This window comes from Phasianus colchicus, chromosome 2 (genome assembly GCF_987193195.1).
Source record: "Phasianus colchicus chromosome 2, bPhaCol1.hap1.1, whole genome shotgun sequence".
In the NCBI taxonomy this organism is placed as follows: Eukaryota; Metazoa; Chordata; class Aves; order Galliformes; family Phasianidae; genus Phasianus; species Phasianus colchicus.
In genome coordinates this window covers 95,683,545-95,709,974 of record NC_143437.1, presented here as the reverse complement: position 1 = coordinate 95,709,974, position 26,430 = coordinate 95,683,545, and the positions used below count along the sequence as shown (strand labels likewise).

At 37.2% G+C, this 26,430-nt stretch overlaps 1 protein-coding gene across 6 annotated transcripts in view; it reads left to right on the top strand.

Moving 5' to 3' along the window:
* Positions 1–26,430, top strand: part of KIDINS220 (kinase D interacting substrate 220) — a 61,620-nt gene that overhangs the window by 18,726 nt on the left and 16,464 nt on the right. For all 6 annotated transcript variants that reach the window (XM_090136352.1, XM_090136353.1, XM_090136351.1 and 3 more), the window contains 11 exons: positions 208–387; positions 733–898; positions 1,841–1,992; positions 3,902–4,191; positions 4,588–4,728; positions 5,360–5,603; positions 5,767–5,855; positions 6,344–6,488; positions 8,567–8,729; positions 23,889–24,067; positions 25,129–25,352. In XM_090136352.1, coding sequence (XP_089992478.1) covers positions 208–387; positions 733–898; positions 1,841–1,992; positions 3,902–4,191; positions 4,588–4,728; positions 5,360–5,603; positions 5,767–5,855; positions 6,344–6,488; positions 8,567–8,729; positions 23,889–24,067; positions 25,129–25,352 — 1,973 coding nt within the window. The remainder of the gene's footprint in view (positions 1–207; positions 388–732; positions 899–1,840; positions 1,993–3,901; positions 4,192–4,587; positions 4,729–5,359; positions 5,604–5,766; positions 5,856–6,343; positions 6,489–8,566; positions 8,730–23,888; positions 24,068–25,128; positions 25,353–26,430) is intronic.

Sequence of the window (26,430 nt, the reverse complement as noted above, 5' to 3'; positions counted from 1 at the left end):
GATGAAAACTTCTTGCACTCCTCTTTGAAGAGGAGTTATAACTGTATAACTATTATAACTATGACTTATAGTTTCTATTGGTTTTGGTCAATATTAGGGAGAAGTTAGTGTAGAAAAAATTCCTTCAATAAATGAGGATCTTTATAATAATTTCTGTGCTTTTTGGTCTAGAATGGTTTAACATGTTTACTGGTCTTTGTTTTTCAGATGAAATGAAGACTTTTGCAGGACAGCAGATTGAACCTCTGTTTCAGTTCTCCTGGCTGATTGTGTTTCTCACACTTTTGCTCTGTGGAGGTTTGGGTTTATTGCTTGCTTTCACAGTGGATGCAAAGCTTGGAATAGCAGTGTCACTCAGCTTATTAGCAGTGCTCTACATTTTCTTTAGTAAGTCTGTTTTTTATGAAGTTTCTGATGGCTTTTGCTAAATATCTACTTTTAGCATTAGTTTCTGTTATGTAGATAAACTTTGTGTTTTAGAAGAAAACCTGACTTTGTAGGAAGTAGGACCTCCTTTGACCCTTTTCTTGTGTTTTGCATGTACTTTGTGGGAAGATGTGCTTGAAAACAGACAAAAACCATGCATATTAGCTTCACTATGTTGCTATTACCTTTCTCATTTCTGGCCAGAATTGTTGAAATTCTTAAAACTTCGCTTTATATCTGTATGTGAACTTCATGATTCCTTTCAGTTGTGAATTTTGACTAAAACAGACTTCTTTTTCCTTCTAGCTGTTATTTATTTTGGTGGTCGAAGAGAAGGTGAGAGCTGGAACTGGGCCTGGGTACTGAGTACAAGACTGGCAAGGCACATTGGATACTTAGAATTGCTTCTCAAACTCATGTTTGTGAACCCACCAGAGTTACCAGAGCAAACCACTAAAGCTTTACCTGTGAGGTTGGTTATTTCACTTAGTCTTGAATGAAGAATTCAGGTTTGCTCTGACGCTTTCCAGACTGCGTGTATTAATGTGTATGTATATTGTCCTGTATAAAACTGTTATGATTCCTGTTTGGAGAACAGCCATAAAGGATGATGCAAGTAAATTCTTGAGTGTTTAAAGATCAAGAAACTGCTGTGTCAAAGTACTGTTGCTACTCTGTGCCAAAGTCAGTGAAAGGTACTGCTTTTTGGTGGTGATGTGTAGTTGTTTTGTTGTTGTTTGTTTTCTTTGTTTTTAATTAATTTGTGACAGAGAAAGGATTAAGTTAGTAGTGGGCCATACCAGAGAGTTAAGCTTAATGCTTATTTCTCTGATTATTATTGCTAGGATATCTTTGTAAGATTTTTTTCCTTTTCTTGCTAGTAGAGCATCAAGCTGCTCAAAGCTTTTAGCTTATTGTAAGCACGAAAAAATTAGACTGTGTTTTGTGGTTTTGTATACTGCTGTCGTTTGAAGCTGTTATTTTAGCCCAGTGATGCTTTTATGTGATGTTCTTCTGTATTTTTTTATCTACTATGTTTGATAATACATCAGAATGTGACTTTAAAAGTACACATTGATATTTATTCTCTGGGGTTATGAAGACATTTTTGTTTTTACTGCTGTCTGAACTACCATTATTGTTATCTTTGTTTTTATCTTTATTAATAAAGTTTTAGAGCAGGAAGTGGGCCAAAAAAGAAATTGATAATGGGATAAATGAGTATGTAATTTTATGTTAGAGATTAAAAAAAAAAAAAAAAAGAAGTATTTTAGATGGTTTCCCACTTGGAAGGAAAAACCAAATAAAAGAAATATTTCAGCTACTGATATGCAGGAAGATTTTTGCCTTGGTGGCCTAAAACTATTTCAAGCTTTCCAAAGTATATAACATGTATGTTTTTTTTCTCTTTCAGATTTTTGTTCACAGACTACAATAGACTGTCCAGTGTAGGTGGAGAAACTTCATTGGCTGAGATGATTGCTACCCTCTCTGATGCATGTGAAAGAGAATTTGGTTTCTTAGCAACAAGGCTATTTCGAGTTTTCAAGACAGAAGATACACAAGGTTTTTATTACCTGAGTGGCATTTCTGATTATACCATTTCAGTGCACCGTTATTAGGGGTTCTGTTCCTCACAAGTTCTTGTTAGAAACTGCTGTAATCATGCAGAAGGGGAAATTCTCTTCATTGTCTTGGAGAGAAAAGCACCCTATGTTCTTTGTTTATCTTGATTTTATTAACAAATATGGTAAGATGAAATGAAGTATTTTTACTTGATCCAAGTGGGAGAAACTTCTTCTGTCCCATCTGCAGATTGCTGAAAAAAATATGCAGAACAGTGTGTGATGTTGTGAGGTAAAGGGGAATTTTCAGTTCGTAGAAAACTTATTTCTGCTTGGAGTTCTGTTTCAGTCAGGTACTCCTCATTTAGACTTGAATTTATCACACAGAGGAATCTGTGAGATGTCCTCTTTTGTCCTAAAACGAAATATTTCTTCTCTCCTATATTCTTCGGGGTGGAAAGCACATCCTGTGTGCCAAAACACAACTTGCTCTGCATTATTCTTTCATAAATTCACTTATGTTCTTTATCATACTGTTGCATGGATTTTTTTTCCCTTATTTCTGTATTAGACATTTTCTAGTTTGTCTCCTTCATTGAAGCTCTCCTTAATTTCAGCTTTTGTGGTGCTGTAATTTCACTGAAAGCAAGGTTTATTTTAGTGCTGGTTGTGATAAGTTGTAGTGATTGCCCATTCCCCTCACCTGCCCAACCTTTGTCTTGTGTTCCTTGGCTCTGCTGCCTTCTTGTACTCTTTCTAATTCTGTATTTGATGATCTTACTAAACCTCTCCTTGTCTCTAGATTTTCATAGACATTCCATATGGTTTTCTTTTCCTTTTCCTTATCTTTAACGTCTGTTATGTCTCTCCACTCACAGACATATTCAGTTGCCATTTCTTTGTTGATTTGTAAGTCTCCCTGTAATCCATTTCTGTCTCTTTCTATTTAGAGGAGACTTACATCCCTACTTATATTCACTTCTACACATCTTTATCTGAGCTGTTATGCTTTGCTTCTTGCCCTTCAGTCCTGTCATTGTGCATTTCTGTTGCTTTGTACTGCATCACAAACCTGTCAGCTTAGATCAGTAATGGGAAGACCTTTACAGCTTAAACCCTGGTCTAGAGTGTCATATGTGGTCTGAAATTCTTTCAGAATAGCTTTTTCTCATTGAAGTTCAAATACAGGATTTTTTTTACTTAAATCATTTTCCGTTAGACTATCACTGTATTCTGTTCTTTGACATGGACAAGTGTTGAATTTCTCTGCTTGTACAGTTCCCAAAGACAGAAGATGCTGCTTTGGTTAAAACAAACAAAAAGCCTGTTTCTTAAATTGTTAGGTCTGCTAATCCTACAACTGCAATGTTCTCTTGTCTCTTCCTTACCAACCCTGTGTAAGTCAGCCTTCTCTGAGGCTCTTGTGATCATCTGCTCTTTATGTACTATGTGCTTGCGTTAGCATGCAGGATAGGATAAACCTAGGGCTGCAATCTCAAATTGTGGCTTGCGTTTTTGAGTCATTTCTCCAAAGGAAAATGTTATTGGGTTACCTAAGGATCAGATTGCTGTTTAAAACCAGGTAGTTACTTCACCATTTGCCTAGAACTTGTAGAAATACACTTAACTGAGGGATGTCATAAAAGGGATGATGCCATTTATGTGAAAGCTGCTTAATGAAGGTTGTTTCAATCCAGTATGGATTTCTTGAAACAAACTGAAGATTAAAGAATTATCTCTGCTTTATGATTCCTGAGACTTATAGCAAATTTAGGTTTACTTTTGTAACTGAATAGTAAAAGTGCACTAACCTTTGGTACAAATTATTATAAGAAGTATGCAAGTTAATATATTTTGAATTTACCTGTAATGACATCTTATGTTCATTGTAACAAATACTTGTTTTCTAGGTAAAAAGAAATGGAAGAAAACATGCTGTCTCCCATCCTTTGTGATTTTCCTGTTCATATTGTCTTGTGTTGTTTCTGCGGTTGCCCTGCTGGCGATTTTTAATGTAGAGCCAACAAACATGACAGTGAATGCTATTCTGATATCAGTTACATGTGTTGTTGGTTTGGCCTTTATCTTGAATTGTCGCACGTGGTGGCAAGTGATGGATTCAGTTTTGAATTCTCAAAGAAAACGTCTTCACCATGCTGCCTCCAAGCTTCACAAGCTGAAAAGTGAGGGATTCATGAAGGTAAGTGTTTGTGTGAATTAGCCATTGAAAGAAGTGAACCCAACCCCCCCAACTGACTTTAGATGGTGAGACTAGAAAGAATAACTTATTAAACATTCTAAAGGTGAACCAAGGCTAAGGGTAATTTGTTACTTTAAAGCAGAGTATGTGTTATGTGCTGCTGTATATTTCAGTGTGACTAGGAGAATGAACGTTTTGGAAGAGGGATTTTTAGGACTCTTGCACTTCTGGGAGGAATTTCAGTTTTTTATAAGCATTAATTTTTGTAAACTTAATGAAGTACTTTTGAGATAAGTAGCAATCTGTCAAAGAAATCAGGTGCATTTTTTTCAGATTTAAGTGTTTATAACAATGTGTTTTCCTTCTCTGCTTTCCTTTTTTTTTTTTTCTCCTTAGGTTTTGAAATGTGAAGTGGAGCTGATGGCCAAAATGGCAAAAACCATTGACAGCTTCACTCAGAATCAGACCAGACTTGTTGTAATTATTGATGGATTGGATGCTTGCGAACAGGACAAAGTTTTACAAATGCTTGATACTGTGAGTTGGATCGTTGTTTAAAGATGAGCTCTGGATTCTCTCTTCCATAGATGATTCAGATACATCCACTTATTGCATTTTCTTTAGAATGAAAGCATGTTTCATTCGAAAGAGTCTCTGTTGTGCTGTAGTTATTTTTAAATGTTTGTGTGCACAAACATAGCTGTAACACTAAGAGGAGCAGCTTTCACAAGTTGAAAACTACATCTTAGTGGTGCTGTACGTGTTTGTAAATGTGAAATGTTTTGAAATCAGCAGGTGCTAATTATTAGTTATTATTAAGATATCAGAAAACTGGTATCTTTTTGAAACAAACTTACATTGTTTGAAGTTTTTGGTTCTTTTTGAAGTACTTCACATGATAAATACTTAAATGGTAAATATTTCAGAGACTGTGACATTTCTGCATTATATTTTCTTGCTGATGATTTCTTCTGTTTTAAGTACTTCTGCTAATGTGTCAAGTATGCTTATGGATGGTATGTCCATAGATATGTCATATTGAAGAAATTCATATCTTTGTATGTCCCTTGTTCTCTCCAAGCTCTGTGTAGGACAGAGTGAGTATAAAATGTTGAATGAGATGTTCAGATGATTGACAATACTGGACTTACTGTCTTCTTTCTTACAGGTGCGAGTTTTGTTTTCAAAAGGCCCATTTATTGCTATTTTTGCAAGTGATCCACACATAATTATAAAAGCTATTAACCAGAATCTCAACAGTGTTCTACGTGACTCAAACATAAATGGACATGATTACATGCGAAATATAGTCCATTTGCCTGTTTTTCTGAACAGCCGAGGGCTGAGTAATGCAAAAAAACTGATGGTAGCTTCGACAACCAATGGGGATGTTCCTTACACAGATAATGCAGGTAAAGTTATGCAGGAGAATAATACTGAGCTTACCAAAACGGCGGTAAAATCTGTTTCCTGGAACAAACTAATTAAATAATTAGTAGATTATTAATGTTATTTTATAATGCAGTCACATGTATGTGAGTGGAGAAAATGCCTTTTTTTTTTTTTACCTGATAGGATTGCATGAAGAGATCGACAGAAGAGTTTCTCAGAACAGCCTGGGGGAGATGACCAAGCTTGGCAGCAAAACAGCTCTCAATAGGCGGGTGAGAGATATTATACTAAATGGTCCAGTACTGGTGATAGGGTTTCTTTTTCTTATTCTTTTCTCATTTTCTTTCATATATTTGATTGCATCAACTTTGAAGGCTTATCAAACCGTTCCTTGGAAGTTAGGATGTATGATCTGTATAGGACAACTGTATTTCTAAATCAGCAGACTGATTTTTTTAATCAAAGAAGAAAAGTTCACTGAAGTGTTCTTTTCAACAAAGCTTTAAATTCAGAAACTCGTGGAATATTTAAGCTTTCTGTGAATGTTGAAATGATACAGTATACTATTTATGTGTTATATCAAATGTTAGGTACCTAAGTCAGTTAAATTCAGCTAAATATTTTTATGGTATTTCAGCCTCACAGTTGTATTTACTCACAGGGTTTTTAACTTTATATTGAAGTAAAATTAATTCCATTTTGAATACATGAATTACTTTGTTACTGATCAGTACTTCTTGCTTTTGTGTGTCACTATCAGGATACTTACCGAAGACGCCAGATGCAACGCACCATTACTCGCCAGATGTCCTTTGATTTGACCAAGCTTTTGGTTACAGAGGATTGGTTCAGTGATATCAGTCCTCAGACCATGAGAAGATTACTAAATATAGTTTCAGTGACAGGTAAGTGTTGCACTTGTTTTCCTGTGACATGAAGGCAAATGCCAGCTTTTTTTGAAAGGATTCTGTTGTTTTATCTGTTCCAGGCTTTGTGTTCTGAATGTTTGAGTAGGAAGTGGGCCCTTGTAGAGGATAACCTTTATTCAGCAGAAACTGGTGGAATAAATAGTATTACTTGTATAGGACTAATTGGAAAACTTCAGGCTTTCATGGATCTGTCAGATGTATTGTTTTAAATATTAAGAATATATTAACGCTATTTGACATGCAGCTTTATTATGGGAAGTATGTGTTAAGGGACCTTACCAAATGATGAATGGTAGTGTGCTGTACAGGTAGATAATCAAGTGAATAGTAGTTTGTTTTGAAGGAAAATGGCACTGTTCTTGTGTTTTAACAGTCCCAGTATTAATCAGATTATCACAAGTTCTGAGTTAAGTGTATGAAAATAGGATTTCTAAACTTAGCATGCCTAATGAAATTTGAGTGCTAGGAAGACTGATACTCTCCTACCCTACCAGCAGTACTAACAATAAAATATTATGTTCAATGACCTGTCTTTCTAAGGTAACATTTAATGCTTAAGTAAAAAAAAAATCCTGCAAATTTCTAATGAGAACTGAATCATTTGAAAGAGAGAATTGTGGGAATAAAACTTTCACAGGAGCAGAAATACTGCAGTTGTCTGCGTGCATACGAAGCACAGATTCATCAGATTCAGCATGAAGCACAGCACTGAGTGAATGTAGCTGTATTGCCTGTGCTGGTTGCAAGTCAGAAATCTCCATGTCATTCTTGCATGGCACATAGATGGAGCTAATAAAACTGCTGCAGCTAACTTGTATCTTCCTTAGGGTGTTCCCTTTTACCAGTAGGTGCACAGAGTAGTAATACAGGCAAAGCTTGAACTGATTCCCACTGATGCATCTGGTTGTAGAAGCCTGCTGCAGCTGTATCTGTGCTGCACCCACTGCCCAATTTAATACTACGTTTGGCAGAACGTATTCTAGCATGCTGAAGTAGGTAGAACTGGTTCAGCTCTGGTATAGAGGTGAATTGATCATCTCAGTAGCAAGTATGGTACAAATGCATGGTTGTATCTCTCTGAGGTGAGGTTCAGCTCAGTTCAACTTGCTTGCGTAAGCCAGGCTTATTGGCTGTCTTTGAAGCTGTGTTCCCAGTGCTTACATTGTTTGCACTGTCCTAATTTCCCCTTAATTGATTTGGAATATAGTTGTTGTTCTGTATTACGTAAAATGAACCACAACTTGTTTTCTACTCCATTAATTTGAACGAATATAATTAATAGAAGAGTCTCTTATTTTTCCTGTTGGTCTTTACATCTAGTGAGGATTTATATATGAAAACAGACCTAAAATTGTAAACAAATACACTATCTCCTCACATTGTCGTTATCATCGGCAAATTTTATTTACAAATGTAGAAGTGCAACAAAATCACTAACTTAGATATTTGTAGTGATTAAATACTGTAAAAACAAGCAGAAGATACACTGGAAGAAATCTTACAGTGTGCAGTAACTTGTGATTATAAACAATGTCATGAAGAAGCTGTAAATTAAATGTCATCTCACCAATATGAATGCAGTTCTGTAAGGAAAAGTTGCTAAAACTTATTAACGTGGCTCACTCATCCTTTTTCTGTCTCTTAAAATGAGCTTTATTTGTAATTCATACCTTGTCTTATTAAATGAAAGCCATTTTTAATTTATAGCTTTGAAATTCACTTCACTGACTGATAAAGATGGCAGTTCTGGTTATTTGTTTTGACTGTATTTTGTATCTCAGTGCACAAAAGATCTTTCACCATATTAGTGAGAGTTTTGCGAACTTCTGTATTTAATTTTGTTGAAGTTCACCTGTAACAGAATGAGAACGTTTACCTTGGAGCTGAAGTTAACAGTTATAATACCAGAAAGTACTTAGATCAGGTTGAGGGACATAAGGACAAACATAACTGTTACTTCGGAGGGAGGGAAGAGGTTGAGCAAGGTATCTTTCAAAAGGGGAAGAAAAAAACCAAACCAACACAAACACCTGTGTTTCTTTCTGTCATATTAGGTCGCTTACTGAGAGCAAATCAAATCACCTTCAACTGGGATAGGCTTGCTAGTTGGATCAATCTCACAGAGCAGTGGCCATATAGAACGTCATGGCTCATACTGCATCTTGAAGAGACTGAAGGTGTTCCAGATCAGCTGACTTTAAAAACCATCTATGAGAGGTAGGTGGTGGACTAAAATGATCATTACAAATGATTACTGGGGTATCATGGCTTTCAACAGTGATGTAGTTGTAATCTAGAATTCCTACGGTCTAACTCTTCTGACAACTTGTGGAATGACTTTCATTACTATTTAATGCACCATGTATTCTTTGTATTAAAACCAAAGGATAGTATACTGGAATTCTTTTTCAGGTAACTGTCTGTTTATTTCTTGATCTAACTTTCCTCTCTGCAATGGTCAAGCTAAGTTTGTCTAGTTAGAAATCAGAATCTGCGCTGAAGTCTACAGACTGCCTTTACTCATAAAGATCTCTGCAGTTTTGGTGCTCTGTTAATGATGTGCTCAAGGATGTAGCAGTGTTCTTACTAAAGTTAGAGTGTGAAGGTGGAACATGAGTTCTTTCTTGGTCACTGATACAAGTTGCTGTCTGTAAGTGCTGTCTATGTATTGCATCTGAGAGCAAGAGGTGTTGTCAGTGAACGTGTCTGTATAGATCTGGGCTGCTTGTGTGAAAGGAAATGTAGATAGTGAGAAGTGACATGGTAGAATTGTCATTTTCTGATTGAATAAGATGACAAATACTGCAGTCTTTTTATTTTTAACACAGATTTTCAATTCCAGACCAGTTGGTATGAGAAAAATCCACAGAAGTACAGATAATGTCTCATATCAGACATTTTTCTTTAATGCTACTGAGGGAAAACCTCAGCTGTCTTTCCTTTTAAAGTTATGAAACAGATTTAAATTAAGCCATATTAGGGCCACACTGATGGATGATTGTGTCCTGAGAAAGAAATGCAGTCTGTGCTACTATTTCTGAAAGATTTTGACACTGTATCTAAGCAAAACTTTTTTTTTATGGATACAGATTCTTTTCTTCAGCTTTTCTTCATTCCTTGTCACCTGTATCAGGGGAAGGTCAGGCTGGGTATTAGGAATAGGTGCCTCACCGGAGGGTGGTGGGCTTGGAACAGGCTCTGCAGGGCAGTGGGCATGGCCCCAAGCTGCCAGAGCTCAAAGAGCACACTTGTACGTAGGGTTTAGATTTTGGGTGGTCCTGTGCAGATCCAGGAGTTGAACTTGATGATCTTTGTCTTCCTTCTTCCAGCTTAAGATATTCTATAATTTATTGCTTAGCAGTGGAGGATATTGTCAAATAGTTGTTGTTGGGCTTCTGCTGACATTTTTGGAACAACTTTTTAATTGCACATTATTTAGTCTGTTTCATGCAATCCCATTTGTACTGGTAAAGAGTAAACATGGGAGATTCTTACTCTGAAATAAATATGTAAGGACATCCTTTTCACTAATTCAAATTCCAGTTAATTTCTTCACCCCATTGCCAAGTTGCACATGCTTGCTTAACTCTCTTGCTTGAGAAATCTTAATCTTTTCTTCATACTGAGTTCTCTTGTAGCAAGGCGTCCATTAGGATGTTGAGATATTATTAATCTCTTATGAGGTATATTGTTTTCCCAGAAAGCCTGTATGGAATCTTTGCATTACTAGCTACAAACATATGCCTGAAGTTAGTTTAAGGTACTCATTAGTACCCTTTGATTAATTAGCATCAGCAGTACTAATCACATTGGACTTTGTTCATTCCTATGCTGTCTTCAAGAAATACCAACCTGTTTGAGGTTTCTGAGGAGCTGAAGGGGATATTAGAGACCTGAATTGTTCTCAAAAACATGTACTAGGGATTCCAGTGTAACATGAAATCTGTAATAAACCAATTTGAGGAGAAGGAAAGAACAGGCACGACTGAATGCAGAAAGCTTATTCAAGTTCTGGATTATTAGTTGTTTAGTTGTTAGCACAGACACTTGAATGGCTGCCACTGTCAGGTGTGGAGGAGATGCATGAAACCTGCCATGCAGTTTTGAATCTTGCTATGCGAGTTGCATCTGAAAGCAGTATTGCCACTTGAGTAGCTTGCAGATTCATAATATAGACATTAATAAACTTATTTATAAATTTATGATGTTTAAAGGATCTGTAATGTGAAGCAACAGTGAAGAACCCTGTGTCATCTCTTGGTTAAAACAAACAAAACCTGCCATAATAACAGCCATGCTTAGGAAGAGAGTTGATGCATCTCTCGCTCTTCTGTTGAACCTGGGTAATTTACAGCTCTCCTAATATAGTGACAGAGCTGAGATCTCATCTGTCCGATGATTTGGGCAATTGTGTTCACCATTGCTGAGTATGAAAAGGTCTGTGAACTCTCCTCTTGGGTTATCTGATGCTCTGAAAATTCTGTTTTATTCAAAATAATCCTTTCAGTGTATAGCAGTGTATTGCTGCTCTTCATGTACAACTGTTTGAAGTAATTTGGCTTGAATATCTGCTCCTGTATCAATTCAAAATAGAGTATTTAATTTAGCTCCTCTTTTAGAACTTCAATCTCTGTTTTCTTAGGTTTTCTAGTTGATGGAACAGCTTTCCCATTTGGAGTGCCATGAAAGTACCAAAATCTGGTATCTATTCATATCTTCTATTCCTGTACCAAGTGCCTGTTACTTCTTTCCCAGCTTTTATTCTGGAAGGAGTTATTTGAAAATGTTTTGGTGCTTTAGAACAGGAACCAGAATATAATTTTCCTAGCATTGGATAGTTTACATCAAAATGCTTTTTTACTGTGGCAGTGCACATTTTCTTTAGTTTTGATGCATTTCTGAGCTGTAAGTGTGTGAGGAGAGAGAGCTGCTTGGACACCTCCTTTGAAGATGGCCATTTCAGAGATTCTTTTTTATATGTAGGGTTTTCAACTTGTGATTGCTTCCCCCATATGAGGGCTTTGATGGCATATTTGCTGTCCACCTTAGGTCTCCCTTTCAGTGACCGACCCATTGGGTAGGTCTGTTATAGGTACATTCAACTGAAGAGTTGCAACAGATACTTCAGGTGTGCACTGAGGTTATGACAAGAGGTGACAAAGCCATTGTACAGCTGTTGCACGGCAGTTTCTGGAGGCAGGCAGCTCCCAGCTGTTCCCTGCCAGCAGTTGGTGCCGGCAGGTGGCACTCGCGCGGTGCTCTGCATGGCTCATGGAGCCCTGCGCTCAGGTACAGCATCAGTGATCTTTTCCATCAGGTGCTTTGTTTTTCAGTGTTGATTCAAAGAATAAGCGATACAGGTATGGCTAAAATGAAAAGAATCAAGTAGTTGAGCATTAAGAAATGGAAGAATAAAATAGCCTGCCTGTGCAGTTTGCAGACAATGTAGTAAAGGGAGGGCTGTCTGCATCAGCAGTCACATCTCAGTGCTGTCTGTTCCAGTTAGGAACACTGAACTAAGACAACTGAAAGCTGTTCTAGAACTATTCATCAGTTCCTTAGTGAAGCTAGAGTAGTCACCTCCTGTACCTTTCACTTGGATAGTGTTGTGCCTCTCCTGGATGGTGGCAGCACGTTGTGGGCTGATATCTGTGAGTGCTGAGTACTCAGAGCAGTGCAGGAGCCCAGAGCTGCAGTGTTTCTGGGGGAGAAGATAAGATATCTCAAATTGATTTGTGAATAAATATACCTATAGCTCTTTGTTTCCAAATAAACTAATACATTCTTTTCACGAGTGATTGCTAGAGATAATAAATTTCCTAGTGCATTTTCTGTAGGTACTGTGTAGACTGATGTGAAGGACTACTAATTAGTATGATTCTGTTGGGAGTAGTGTGTCCCATACTTCTCAGAGATGGGAAAGCATTGGATATTGCACGAGCAACATTTTCCTAGGATCTTCTAAAAAAAAAAAAAATTAAAATGAGCATCACTTTGCAACGTCTCTGCGGGCAGACTTTGTGAACTAATGCTGTTTGCTTATCTCTTAGTAACAGGTAGACATTCTGTGTTATAGTCCTTTCTTCAATAGATGGAAATAAGTCCATGCTTTTCAATTATGTCGAATTTTGAAAATAAATATTGAGTCTACATTGTTCACTCTTTGTCTCCAGATTCTGGAAAAAAAAAGTCCTTAATCTTCTTACTTTCTTTAACATGCTGTATCATCTCACTTGAGTCCTCTTACTTGGCAGTGTTTCTCTTTGCTGGTATGGATCTCTTTGTTCAGCCTTCTGGTTGGTATACTTAGTAGCACCAGTATTTACTCTTTAGAACTTGGCTGTTGCCTTTCCAAGTGTTCTTTTGCCAACAGGTTTTTCATGCAGTCTTTCTCCTTGCCAGGTTAAGCTCCCATTCTGATTTCTCATCTGTTGTGTCCTCCTTTCCCCTTGGTGTTCACGTTGATCTGTGATCATTAACCATGTCTTTCTCCAGCGCTGGTTTCATTCATTTTATCATGTTCTTTTTACATTCATTATTGTAGCATACAGTTAGTATTTGTCTCTATTTATGTTGTGCAGAGTTCTCTTCTGTGTTACTGTAGAGTCTCCCTAATGTCAGTTCTGTGTCATGCCAAAATGGCTTGTAGAAATTGCAGAAAGCAAACGTTTGTAACCCTGAAAGGGAGCAAAATACTCAAACGTTCTGTAAATGAAGTTGTCAGAGTATTAAGTTGCCAGATTAAAGCAAGTTTCAACTGAACATTTGCAACTGATACTTTTCACACTTGTAAACTAGCCAGCTATGGGAATGTGCTCTTCTGAAGACTACATAAAATATCCATGACACTAGAATGAATATCAGTGCCAGATCTAAATAAAGGATATACTGGGAAAAGCCACAGTGGCTTTTGGACAGAGAAGATATTTTTCAAGAGTATGAATTTTCAGCAGAGTCAATGAACATGTGAAGAATGTGATGTAATGTCTTGAAGTTTCAGAAGTTTTAAGCAAGATCCTGAGAGCATTCACATGTATTAAAACATTCACATGTATTAAAACTTAGGGTAATTGCAGGCAAGATTGTTTGAGGAAAGCAGAAGAGAGAAGCAAAAAGTAGGAGGAAGAGTCCCATGAGAAACTCCCTCTCTGACTGAGGGAGAAGATGCAATATGGAGATTTAATTGGGACAACTGTTTCACAGAGGGTTGCAGAAGTAGTAATGAGCAAATTGCAGATGCAAGTCATTGTGGATATGTGTGTCTTAACCTACTGGGGAAAATGATCTCATCTGTGAGGTTACTAATGTAATTGTGGTCTGTGGATCTGCACCTACAAAGAACATTCACAAATTCATTGCTGACAGATGAAAAAATACATTCAGCACTTAACAACAGTCAGAAAAGGAAATTGTGTCTTTAGGATTTATTAGCAAAGAGATGAAAGAAGTTGTTGTATTATACATAACCCGTGATGCATCTACATTCTAAACACTGTGAGATTCTAGTCAGTGTATTTCAGAATGGATGTACCAATGTAGAAAAGATCTTAGAAGATGAGAAGAGCCCTAGTTTCACTTCAGAATTTTTCTATGAATATCAGCAGATTTTATTTTATTTTTTTCCTTTTTCTCATGCTGTGAAGAATCCCAGCTTTGGTTTCCTTTGTAAAGAATGCTCTCTCCTTTGTTTTGGATTTTCTGGTTTTCCTCAAGACTGAGACATTTGGATCATATTTCCCCCAGAGATATTGGTTAATCATTTCACTTTGAGGATCTGAGTTTTAACCATCTTACTTTGTTTTTTTAATACTTTCTACTGTTTAAGGCAGTAAAACAGTGATTAGATATTAACACCTTCTCAATTAAAAATATTGATGTTAAAGCCAGTTGTACAAGGGCAATATCTTCTCATTTCTTTTCCTCATTAAGTTTATTCACTAAATGAGATCAATCTGCTGAGCATGTTTTCTTGTTTGTATCCTTACCATAGCAGGAACTGAATCTGTAACACTTTGTCTATTGGAAGCTGCTCTTAGAAGTCAGTGGAGCGATTTTGTATCCACCTTGCCGGTAGGCCTTTGTCCTTGTGAGCTCTGGAGTTGTAAATGAGAGATGCTGCAGCTGTGAGCTAACCAGTTCTCTTCCAGATATGGTGGCTTTACCAGTCTGTCACTTGTTATGGCTTCTAGTGGCTGGACTGCCTTTACGGGTTAAAGTCTGTTCCATATGTTACGGTTTACACAGATGAAAGTGGAACTTCAGGCATTTGTTAGCCTCTTGAGTTCAAGAGAAGGATTCAGAAAACGACTAAACAAACTTGTAAACACTAGAAGAACTTCAGATGTCTAAATTTTTACCCCTGAAATTCCTGTAGGCAGAGGCCGAAACTGAGTTTTGTGGTGTTTTTCCTTGCACCTCAAGTTTATTCAAGATCATTGAGAGTCAGTAATTGAAGCTCTTAAAAAACATGCACAAATAAATGTGGTTTGAGTGTGTTTACAAGAGGAGTAAAAGATCAGATTCAGCACAAACCACAGCAGCTGAAGTTACTTCAATTAAATAAAAAAAAAAAGTGGAAGGGAGAGGTGGTAATGCCTGTTTCATGTAATATTCTGTGTGTAAAGTAGCTTTATCAGGTGTGTAAGGACAGCCTATGTGGCCAATTGCAGAAACCTATCCTGGCAAGTGTGGTGAGTTGCCCATGTAAACATGGCATCATAGTAGTGTGAAATGCCAGCTGTCCTTTGGAAGAAAAAAGAAAAGAAAAAAAAGATGTCAGGGACCACATTGCAGCTTCCCAGAAAATTTAATGGCCTTCCTGATGTGAAGGGAGGGGTGGGAGAGGAAAAAAGTCCATGTAAAGTTAATGCTGCTCTGTAAGAACTTGTTCATGGTCATGACTGGACATTACTGTGGATAGAATATTTACCCAGTAATTATAATTTGATAGATACATGGTATTTTCTGCTCTCTTGTGCAGTTAGCATCTAGGTTATTCTCTATCTGAGTATAATTCTAGCCATTACGTGGTGAAACAATAAGAGATACAGCTGGTGTATCTAAGGAGATTGTCCTGAAGGAGACCATGATTCACTCTCTTAGTGCTTAAAGATACTTGAGAGAAGGATGTCCTTGTCCCCACGATTGACTTTACATTTTGTTTAATTACGCAGAATTTAGGTAGTCACACAACCTTATTTTCAAGCACTTCCTCCTGGCTAGTTTTGGTGTTGCTCTGCTTGTCATGTGTAATGTGATGAGGGACAGTCTTAACTGTCACTATTTTCCCCAAGCTTTGCTCAAACTGAGGTACTAAGACAGCTTTGTGAGGATACTGGCAAGTTGTTGCTGATCCCTGGATTTCTGTGACATGCCTATTCTTACACATTCATTCAAAATATTAGAACATGATAGCTTGGCTCAAGATAGAAGAAACACTCACAAGCCATCTGTTCAGCTTAGGAGCTCCACCCTTTACTTAATTTCCTTGAAAACATGCTGCTTAGAAACTAAAGAAAACCATGAAAATCAAGAATCTTAAGTCTTTGATTTAAAAAAAAAAAAAATGAGATCTTCCAGGATGAGAAAATGGTTGTGCTTTCCTCAGAGTTGTAAGTAGCCATTGTTTTAAACATAACGTAGCATTCATGAATCACTTTGGCTGAATTTAACATCTGCAGTATGTCTACCTATCAATACTTAGCTGTGTTGGATGGCAAATCCATGTGCCAAAGCAGAACATAGCAAGTTTAGAAGAATAACATAGTAGCTTTCTTTTATTCAGGATTCTTTTTGTGGGCAGAACTGAAGGATGTAAGCTAGCTATAGTTCTTCTAGTAGGTTTTGTTAATGCATTGGTAACTGTTCTATGGAATAATTTGTAGAAGACATCTGCTCTGACTAATTTATAAATCATGGAAAGTATTGGTATTTCTTGACTTCTTCAGTTCTAGATGCTGCCTTTCCAGTTTCAGTATGGGTGTATGATTTTGCTTGTTTTTTTTCTTTTTTCTTCAAGTCCCAGAAGTTACTACTTATGGGAAGTAACCATAGAAATATTTCTCTCTGCTAACTGATTGGAGGAATACTTAATCTCTATTAGGCAACTCATCCTCTAGTTTTCCTTTTTTTCTTCAGGTTCAGCTGCTAAAGATTAATGTAGTAGTAAGTGGAACAACATTTGATTATTGTAGATTTGGAGTTCTATAGTATGGATTCATTTGATGCTGTATTTTACTGATAAGTTCAAATCTTTTGTGTGATAAGCCCATGTGAACCAAATTAGGAAGTCACAAAAATGCCTGTAGTTGGATATTTGTACTTCATTGTTTACTGCTTCAATTTAGGAGTATTTACAGCATACTAAAAATACCACTAAGATACAAATGATATGAAATTATTTTATTAAAAAAATTGATTTCATAAAAAAAAAATCAGAAAAAAGTATTCCAAAGCACTAGTAGTAAAATTTATTTTTTCCTCATATAAAGGCTCATTTATTTTTATAGCAATTTGATGACACATCTGCTTGCTTTATTCAGCTGAAAAGAAAATGTTGGTTCTTGGTGTTTTGTAAAATTGCTTTGTTAAATTATTTTCGAAATCGTTCAACTTTTAACAAATGACATTTGATACTAACATTGGAAAGCAATTTCAGCTAATTAAGTAGATCCTTCTGTAAACCATTGGAACATTAAGATGACAAACTGTTCATTCAGGATTATTTTAATTGGTACAATTATTGTAATTTTGTTGCAATTATGTGTTGAGCTAAAAGCTTTTGTCTAAATCATTTGAGGGTTTTTTTGTTAATATACATAAGTAAGAAGAAAAGGAGTAAAATAAAGACTGAAGATAAGCATTATCTGTCTACTTTTCCATTACAGTGTTTTAGACAAGTACCTATTAAATTATTCTGTTAAAAAGCATGTTATATATTTTTCTGCAAATTTCTAGCAATTTAAAATGAGCAAGATTGTTTGAAATGTAACTTTTCTGGAAGGTTATTATGTTAATTCCAGTTTTGACACTGTTTAAATACCTTTCAATAAAAAGAGTGAAATTAACTTCTGAGGGATTTGCAACTTGTATAAAATCTATTGATGTATTAATTTAAGCAGTGTAGCTTTTCAGTGATTATAGAAATTAGAAGTGCCACATTCATCTCTTCTGGTCATAATGTTCTCTGCAAAAATCTTTTGCCCGGTCCAGGTTCAGTTAAATCACTTATTTTAAGAAGGCAATTCAGTGTTCTTGTAGACCTCACAGTGAGTCATTCTTAATACTTAACGTGCACTTTTTTTTCCTGTTTCCTTTTATTGTCTCTTACTTACAGTGAAGGACATAGAAAGTTAGGTTTCTTATGCTAATTATGTCCCAGTATTAATACCTAGAATGCCAGTTGATGTCGGAGTTCAGAGCAGGTTCAGAGGAGGGCCAGAAAAATGATGAAAGGGCTGGAGCACCTTCACTTTGAGGACAGGCTGAGAATGTTGGGGCTCTTCAGCCTGGAGAAGGGAAGGTTCTGGTGAGACCTTGTAGGGGTCTTCCAGTACATGAAGCAGGCCTACGGGAAGGCTGGGGAGAGACTTCTTGTAAGGGCATCAAGAAACAGGATAAGGGGAAATGGCTTTAAACTGGAAGAGGGTGGATTCAGACTAGATAACAGGAAGAAATTCTTCCTCTGGAGAGGATGTGGATGCTTCCACCTTGGCGGTGTTGAGGGCCAGGCTGGATGGGGTTTTGAGCAACCCGGTCTAGTGGAAGGTGTCCCTGCTATATTATAGCAGGGGAGTTGGATCCGGATAATCTTAAAGGTCTCTGCCAACCCATTCTATGGTTCTGTGATCTCCCAAACTGTGTAGTACATGAGGCAAGGCATGAAGGAGAAGGATAGAAATTACCAAAGGACAAGTAAGAAGAGAGTTCTGTTGAAAAAATGCTGGGGAGAGAAAAGAAAAGGACTGGAGCAAAAGCTAATCAGAACTCCACGGAAAGGAAGTTCTCTGAGTATTTTTTGTCCTTCTTTTTAGTTACCTTGGTAATGTAGACTAGTAAGTAATATTTCTGAATTACGTTCCAGATAAGCATATAAGAAGTTATCGTTAACGTGCATTACTGATATCTCAATTAAAGCAAACCATTTGTGTATTTCAAGTCACTTCAAACTCTGCTAGTTGATACTCACTTTGGATAGAACACAGAAGTCTTAATTTTAGCAAAACAATAAACACAAATTTCTGGAAATGAAATATTTTTACTCACATAAGTCAATTCCTGAGGCCTGTGTATTTTGGGGGGAGTCAGTAAAGTTTGCAAATAAAATTGGAGGTAATGTCTTTTTGTACTTGAATGAATGCTTTTGTTGAAGGTGGAATATTTATTCAAAAGTGGAAAAACAGTTGTGATACAAGGTGGTGGTCTGGAAATGCCTATTTTGGCTACACAATAGCAGTGGCTCATATCCTTGTGATTTCATATCCTACAGAAATTGCAAATGTTTGCTAGAAATCTAAAATCCTGCAGGTAAAGGTATTGAATAAAAGAATGAAAGGCGCAAAGCCTTAAAGAAGCTTTGTAAATGACATTTGGTGGTGTAAAATACTGAAAATGGATTAATACAGTATTCTCATATTTTACTTGTGTGAGTGATCCTATTGGACGTCTAATTAGTAAGATACAATTACTTTTTTTGTTTGCAGCAGCAGTTTTGAGCAGCCTTAAATTCTTTACTACTCCATTTTGCTGCTTTTCTATTTATGTAATAAGTATATCTTTTAAAAAGTTCTTTTTTGCCTTCTCTAATTCAAATAGCACTGTAAAGTTGTAAATGAATCCAGGCATTTTAAACTCTATTAACGCTTTTTAATTAAAAAGAACGTTGACATAGGATGTATTCTGGAAAGTTAAATTAAAATCTGACCTTTGTAATAGGACTCAGTGGTAGATCATGATACTGGGCATGGGAGATTAGAAGTTTAATAACTATCCATCTTCTAAGAAAATGCTTTTTCTTTCTGGAGTGATCAAAACCAGAAGACTCAGAAGAAGTGCTTTATCTAGCGTTACTTGGCTAGGATAGTTGGTTTTGCAAAGAAAGCTTTCCTGAATACCTATGGTAATAGGAGTTTTTAAATAGCTATTGCATCTGTTCAGTAAAGTCTCTGTACTGCTTAATATGCACCAAGGGGGTTATAATTTTCTTTCTAGGCAGCGATGTCAAACCATAGCTTTCCTTTTTTGTCTTTATTAAAGTAAAACATTGATTTCCTCTGTTTTATTATTGTGTGTGATGACCTTTTATTCCTGTCTTTATACAAGTTTGTATATGAGCAAATGTTCTTTTTAATGTCCAAGCTACCTGTTGCAGCTTGAAGAGTATTTCAAGTGCTATTGTTGATAGATTGATAGTACTATAAATTTTGTGGAGTGTTTTGTATACGAACTTATAATCTGGAAGAAATACACCCTTGTGCCTGCAGACACCGTTGCTATTTTGACCAGGTGCAAAACAAATAGGATACACAACTTCAAAGTATTAAATCAGTGGTATTAGTTTATTATCTATTAGAGAATAGATATCAAATGACCAGGTTATTAAGCATAAATTTTGTCTTGCATTTGAGAATGGCCAACATTTTCAAGGGTTTTCTTTTCCTTAGAATCAGACCTATAGGAAAAATGGTTTTGTATCATTTTGAGAGAGAAAATTACTTCATCATCTTAAGTTACTATTTTAAGTTTTGACTTAAACTATATCAAAAGAAAAACTTAAAAGGCACATTACGAGTAAAACATGACATGCCTTCTTGCTTGTGCCTTTTGTTGCTCTAATTATTTCTTAATAATTGTAATTAATTAGGTCAGTTGCTTTTTATGGCGTGCATAAGTTAAATGACTCCTACTTGCCTAGGTACTAGCTGCAGCTGAGGGAAATTATTTTACGTGTTTGAAGATGAACTTGCTGAATGTCTTTGTTTTTGCAGTCAGGGGGAGAGGCCTGGAAAGGGCAGTGGGGATAACCTTCCAGATCTGAGCTGTGCAGAGAAGGCTGTCTGCCTGCTGGGGAGCAGCTGGGTGGAGTGAGTGACTGCAAGGCAGGGCCTTGTCCTCACTGGCAGGGGCTGCAGTCTGGTGGTACTCAAATGGGAGGAGCATTGCCTCTGGCCAAGCCAGAAAACATTCCAGTGATCCCTGGGAGTGTCTGTAGCCACTAGATCATGGCAGGAAGAAGTCAGTGGGTTGAGGCCAAGGCCAGTAACGTGCATAGATGCAGCTTTGGCAAGAACCAAGGGCAAAGGCCTGCACTGCGAGTCAAGCAGTAATAGCACCCAGTGATACTTCTCATGGCTTTTATCACGGCGGTCTAATCCCAGGTTACTCTGCTGCACTGTGTGAGGGCTGGCCTGGAGCTCAGAGGTGATATAGGGCCTGGCCTGCTGGTGTCCTCAGGGTCCTGACCCGACCAAACAGGGAATGTGGGCATAACACAGCCTCCTGCATGGGTGGAGCTGTGCAAAGTCTCTTCCATTTGACCGCCACCTGGCTTGGTGGTGAAGGAGCATGTCCTCTGGTGGTGACCTCTCCTGCAGAAGGTGGTGGCAAGCATGCTGTGCCATGTAGAGCCTGATGGCCTAGCATCTGCCTTAGCCTGTGCTGGCATCACTCATTGCTGCTGGACCACGGTGGTTATTTTCCAGTCGGTCTTGGAAATGTAAAAATGAGCAAAAATGAAAAGATTTGAAGCAAATTCAGAGTCTTTTGAATGGAATATTCAAATGATTTACCAGTATGTATTTTAAATATTTTCTTGAGGAAACCATTATTGGACATTCATTGGAATACACCTTAATCCACTCTAAGGCAGCTTTTAATTATGGCTGCTGGTGGTAAGGCCATCGGAGGCATAGGAGAATGAATTTTTAAGCTTTTATCAATGTAACGTTCTGTTTTAGGCCCTATTTTTTTGTGTTTTGTGGTAGTTTTTCGCAGAAACAGACATTCAGCAACGCTGACAGTTTTTTTTGATGTTTGTGATTGATAGAGCAATTTTTCTCCCTCAGCAGTATCTAGCCTGACAATGAGAATAGAGTGTTCATAGAGCTTAATTCTTAGATCTGTGTACTTATATTCTGGAAAAACTAACTCCTGAAGTGCTTTACATGCTAACCTTATATATATATATATATATTTTATCTAAGAAGTACAGACACATACCATTCCTGTGGCTCTTAGCCAGAAGATTATCATTTACATAAAATTTCTTTCAAAGGCGTAGTTTAAGGCATTGAGCTCAGGAGGTTAGAATAGAGACTTCAATCTGTACACCAGCAGTGGGCTACTGGCTTCTGAACAGAAGCTTTGTTGGTCATATTCAGAACACTGTTCACATTCATACTTAAGTAGAGCTGGCATTAAAATTCAGCTAATTTGTTTCATGTGATTCATCAGCTGTGTATTTTATTTAAATCTATGTCACATTCTCTTTCAGCATTTTATTTTGTAGATTCAAGTGTTGAAATAGGCCACTCTGTAACTCCTTAGTCCCTGACTTCAGTACTGACTTAATCTTCGTTCTGCTTGTTTTAAACTCTTGTCTGGAATACTGAAAATAAATATGCATAACTGAAATGTACGTTAATTAAATTTATGGTATTTCATTTAAAAATTCATTTCATGTACATTTACACCTAGGGTTTTCAACTTTGCCTAATATAAAACTAACATAATAGCCAGACTTGCAAAGTTGACATAATCAGATTTTGCTGACTGGACAGGTTTTACTTTGATAATGTCTGTGGTCTTAAATTTTTCTGGCTTTTGACCATTCACTCTTGATGTGAAGAACGAGGAGTTATTTGTAGATGCTGCTTATAAAAGCACAGTATAGAAGCATCCATTTGTTAGGTACGTGATCCATTTAGCTATTTTCTTTAATATTTGGTAAAATTAACAGGAATGTCTTAATTTTACTTTTAGTATAGCACAAGACAGTCCCAACAGATCAGAGTGAGAGATTTGCACACAGCTGAAATGCTTTTTTGATGTAAAAGAGTTGCACTTCAGGCATCTAGCACTGATCCTGAGTTCCTCTTAATACTAAATCCTAAATATTCTGTGTAAATTTGCCATTTTTATTTCTGGAATCACAGAATGGCCAGGGTTGGAAGGGACCTCAAGGATCATGAATCTCCAACCCCCTTGCCACAGGCAGGGCCACCAACCTCCCCATTTAATGCTAGACCAGGCTGCCCAGGGCCCCATCCAACCTGGCCTTGAACACCTCCAAGGACGGGGCATCCACAACCTCTCTGGGCAGCCTGTTCCAGCACCTCACCATTTTCTCTGTAAAGAATTTCCCCCTGACATCCAACCTAAATCTCCCCTCCCTCAACTTAAAACCATTTCCTCTCGTCCTGCTGATATCTACCTTTTCAAAGAGTTGATTCCCCTCCCCTCTGTAGGCTCCCTTTAGGTATTGAAATGCTGCAATGAGGTTACCCTGCAGCCTTCTTTTCTCCAGGCTGAACAAGCCCAGCTCCCTCAGCCTGTCTTCATAGGGGCGGTGCTCCAGTCCCCTGATCATCTTCGTGGCCCTCCTCTGGACCCTCTCCAACAGCTCTCTGTCTTTTTTGTACTGGGGGCTCCACACTTGGACACAGTATTCCAGGTGGGGAATAATCCCATTGTACCTGAAGTCGTAGGAGACGTAAAATAAAGATCAAAGAAGAAAGTCATTGTTTTTAAAAGCTAACCAGTTGTGAAATAAGATAGTTCAGCTAATTATAGATGTAGCTATATTAAAATATATATTTCAGATCCAACCAGATTTTGTTTGGAGTGTTTTCTTTTTTTCACATTAAGGCAAACATTTAGTACTACTCATTCCTCCATGAAACTCCTTTATATGAGAGCATACAAAAATCCTAGCACAAAACACATACACAGAAAAAAAACAGAAAAGCACCATTGCTTGCCAGTAGTCATAATGCATTGATGAGACCATGTCTCACTGTTTTGTTGATCTCTTTTGTTTGTTTTTGTTTGTTGGTGTACTTGTGGCATCTTGTTTTAGAAGGTGAGTTAGTTGGAAACAAACGCTTATTTACCATGAAATCTCACATGGTTGGGTTCTGATCATTGTCTAAGAAACTGGGCTGTTCCTGTTGGAAGAAATATTAGTTTGAAAGTTGGAATTTTAACTGTGTAATTTCTAATTTGTGTATTAGAACTTGAATGAATACTTCAGGTTAATGCTGATGTGTTAACTTGCCATTACTTTGGATATGAAGTTAGAGCTATAAATTCCTGAGCTGATTTCAATGAATAACCATATTCTAAATATTGTGGTTTGTTTATCCATTATTCTCTCTCCAGAATTTCAAAGAATATTCCTACAACTAAAGATGTTGAGCCACTGCTTGAAATTGATGGAGATATACGGAACTTTGAAGTATTTTTATCTTCACGAACACCTGTTCTTGTAGCACGTGATGTAAGAACATTTTTGCCATGTACTGTCAACCTAGATCCCAAACTACGAGAAATCATTGCAGGTAAGCGTTTTTTCAAATAAATAGAAAGTGATAATTGAGGTAGAGCTACTTTGCATATTGCACAGGTTCTGAGGTGTTCATCAGTTCAGACCTTCATGTCATCTGACCTGACTTCAGTAGCAAATTGTTCAGTTTTACAGGCCAAATCATACTAGACTAAAGCAGCTCTTCAGAATGGACAAAATATTGTTAATGATTGATTCAAAGATAGCTTTAGCAGTTGTGGGAAAACAGTACATGTATCACAATGATATTTTATTTGTAGAGATTTACTTCCAAGTAGTTCTTAACAATTTCAGGTAGCATCAGGTCTTTTAGAACTGAAGCCAGTGAAATAGAATGGAATGTCTCCAATCTGATGTGTTCCCTGCTAGACACCTGTGCAGTTGGTACCTGCCAGTCATTTTTTTTTAGTCTGTGTTAGGATAATATTTAAATTGCTAATAGGGTGACTGTTGTTCGTTGTTATTACTAGCTTGTAGTCTCAAAAAGTGAAGTTAGACTGAGGTATGTGCTTGACAGTAAATACTCTGCCAACTGCTGAAGTGGACTAATGTGACTTCTAATATGACAGAGGTTGCTGTTTGATCTGGTAAAAACAAGGCATGCTAATATTTCTCCTTGCGTAAAGATGCTGAAACTTTAAAGAAAACCTGATCTTTAAATTTAAAATGGGATCCTTATGAGTTTCTGGTCTGACAGTATCCTAAGTAGGTTCTGAACCCCTTGTGTTTTAGTAAGTGCTCATTGCCTCTTGTCCTGTCACTGGGCACCACTGAAAAGAGCCTGGTTCCATCCTCTCTGCACCCCTCCCTCCAGGTATTTCTGTACATTGGTGGGATACCTCTGAGCCTCCTATTCTCCAGCTTCAGCAACCCTAGCTCTCTCAGCCTCTCCTCACAGGAGGATCTTCTGTCTGAGCCCTCTGGTGGGCTATTTCCAGTATGTCTGCACCTCTTTGACACTGAAGGGCCCAGAACTGGATACAGTGGGCAAACAAATCAAAACTTGTTCAAGTATCTCAGGCTCAATCTCATTCTCCTTTTACCTTTGTTCTTCAGATGTTCGTGCTGCAAGAGATCAAATGAATATAGGACTTCCTTATCCCACATTGCCTTTACATGAGGCACCTGCCAGAGCAGCGTCTCTGTTCAGCCAGCCTTCATCAGCCTGCTCTTCTACAGCCTCTTTCAATGGACCCTTCAACAGTGGAGTTCTATCACCCCAACCTCACAGCAGTTACTATAGTGGTATGACAGGACCTCAGCATCCATTCTACAATCGGGTAAATAATCAAGAACCAATTCACATTCTTCTCATTTAACCTGGTAGTATTGTGTGTGACGTCTATGAAGTGTTTAAAAGACCCACACAGATAATATTTACAAATGGAGCTTTGTCCAAAAGTCAGTACATTTTGCAGTGATGTTTGCTCATATAGTCTTGTAGGGAAATGAGGTCAACTGCTTAGAGTATTACACAAAGGGAAGAAAGGTCAAACACACTAAGATAATGCTGCTTAGTTGTAGGGTATATTGCAGGCACCCTTTACATGTATATACCTACACTGCTTTTTAAATGGTAAATTCTGCACACTTCTTCACATACTTGCTTACAGTCATTAGAGAAGGTCCTGTTTTTTTTCCTTGGTAAATTAGGTAAACTACAGAAACTTAAAAATATAAAATGCAGCAACTTTGGAGGAGCTGCCCAACAAGAACATATCCAGACATGTCTTCCCTTTTATCTCTTTTTAAAGTTATTCTGGGATCTTTACCCATAACCAGCGCTGCACTAGTTTAAAGAATTAACATAAATTGCGTAAACCATATAATTTTGAGTTATTTGTGGGCATCAGAAAACATAGTCCTAGACAAGGCTCACATGTAATCTGCAGTGCTTTACTATATAATGGGATTGAATCTAAACAATGTAAGATAACTTGGTACAACGATAAAAAAAAAATAGTTTATGAAGGTATAAATAGGTGAGACAGCCATTTATAAGAATGCCTTTTTAGATGCATTTTACAATGACATTCATAGTACTGATCTACTTAGAGGGATTTAGTTTGTAGTTATTTAAAATTGGAGTGCGCTCCACAAGTAAATTCTAACTTTCTATTTTTAAACCTTATTTTTTCCTTTTTTTTCCTGCAATGTTATCAGAGAGAAAAAAATATTCAGAAAGTGGGTATAAGTCATAGATTGCTCCTGTATGCAGTTTTAAGTAGTGAGATATGGTAGTAGGTTAAGGTTCAATCTAATAAGCTGGGGAAAAAGATTGAGTTGTTCCTTAATGTTCATTAACCAAGGCAGAAGAGAGTATATTTAGCACAGAGTCTTTTATTTGTTCTAAAAGTA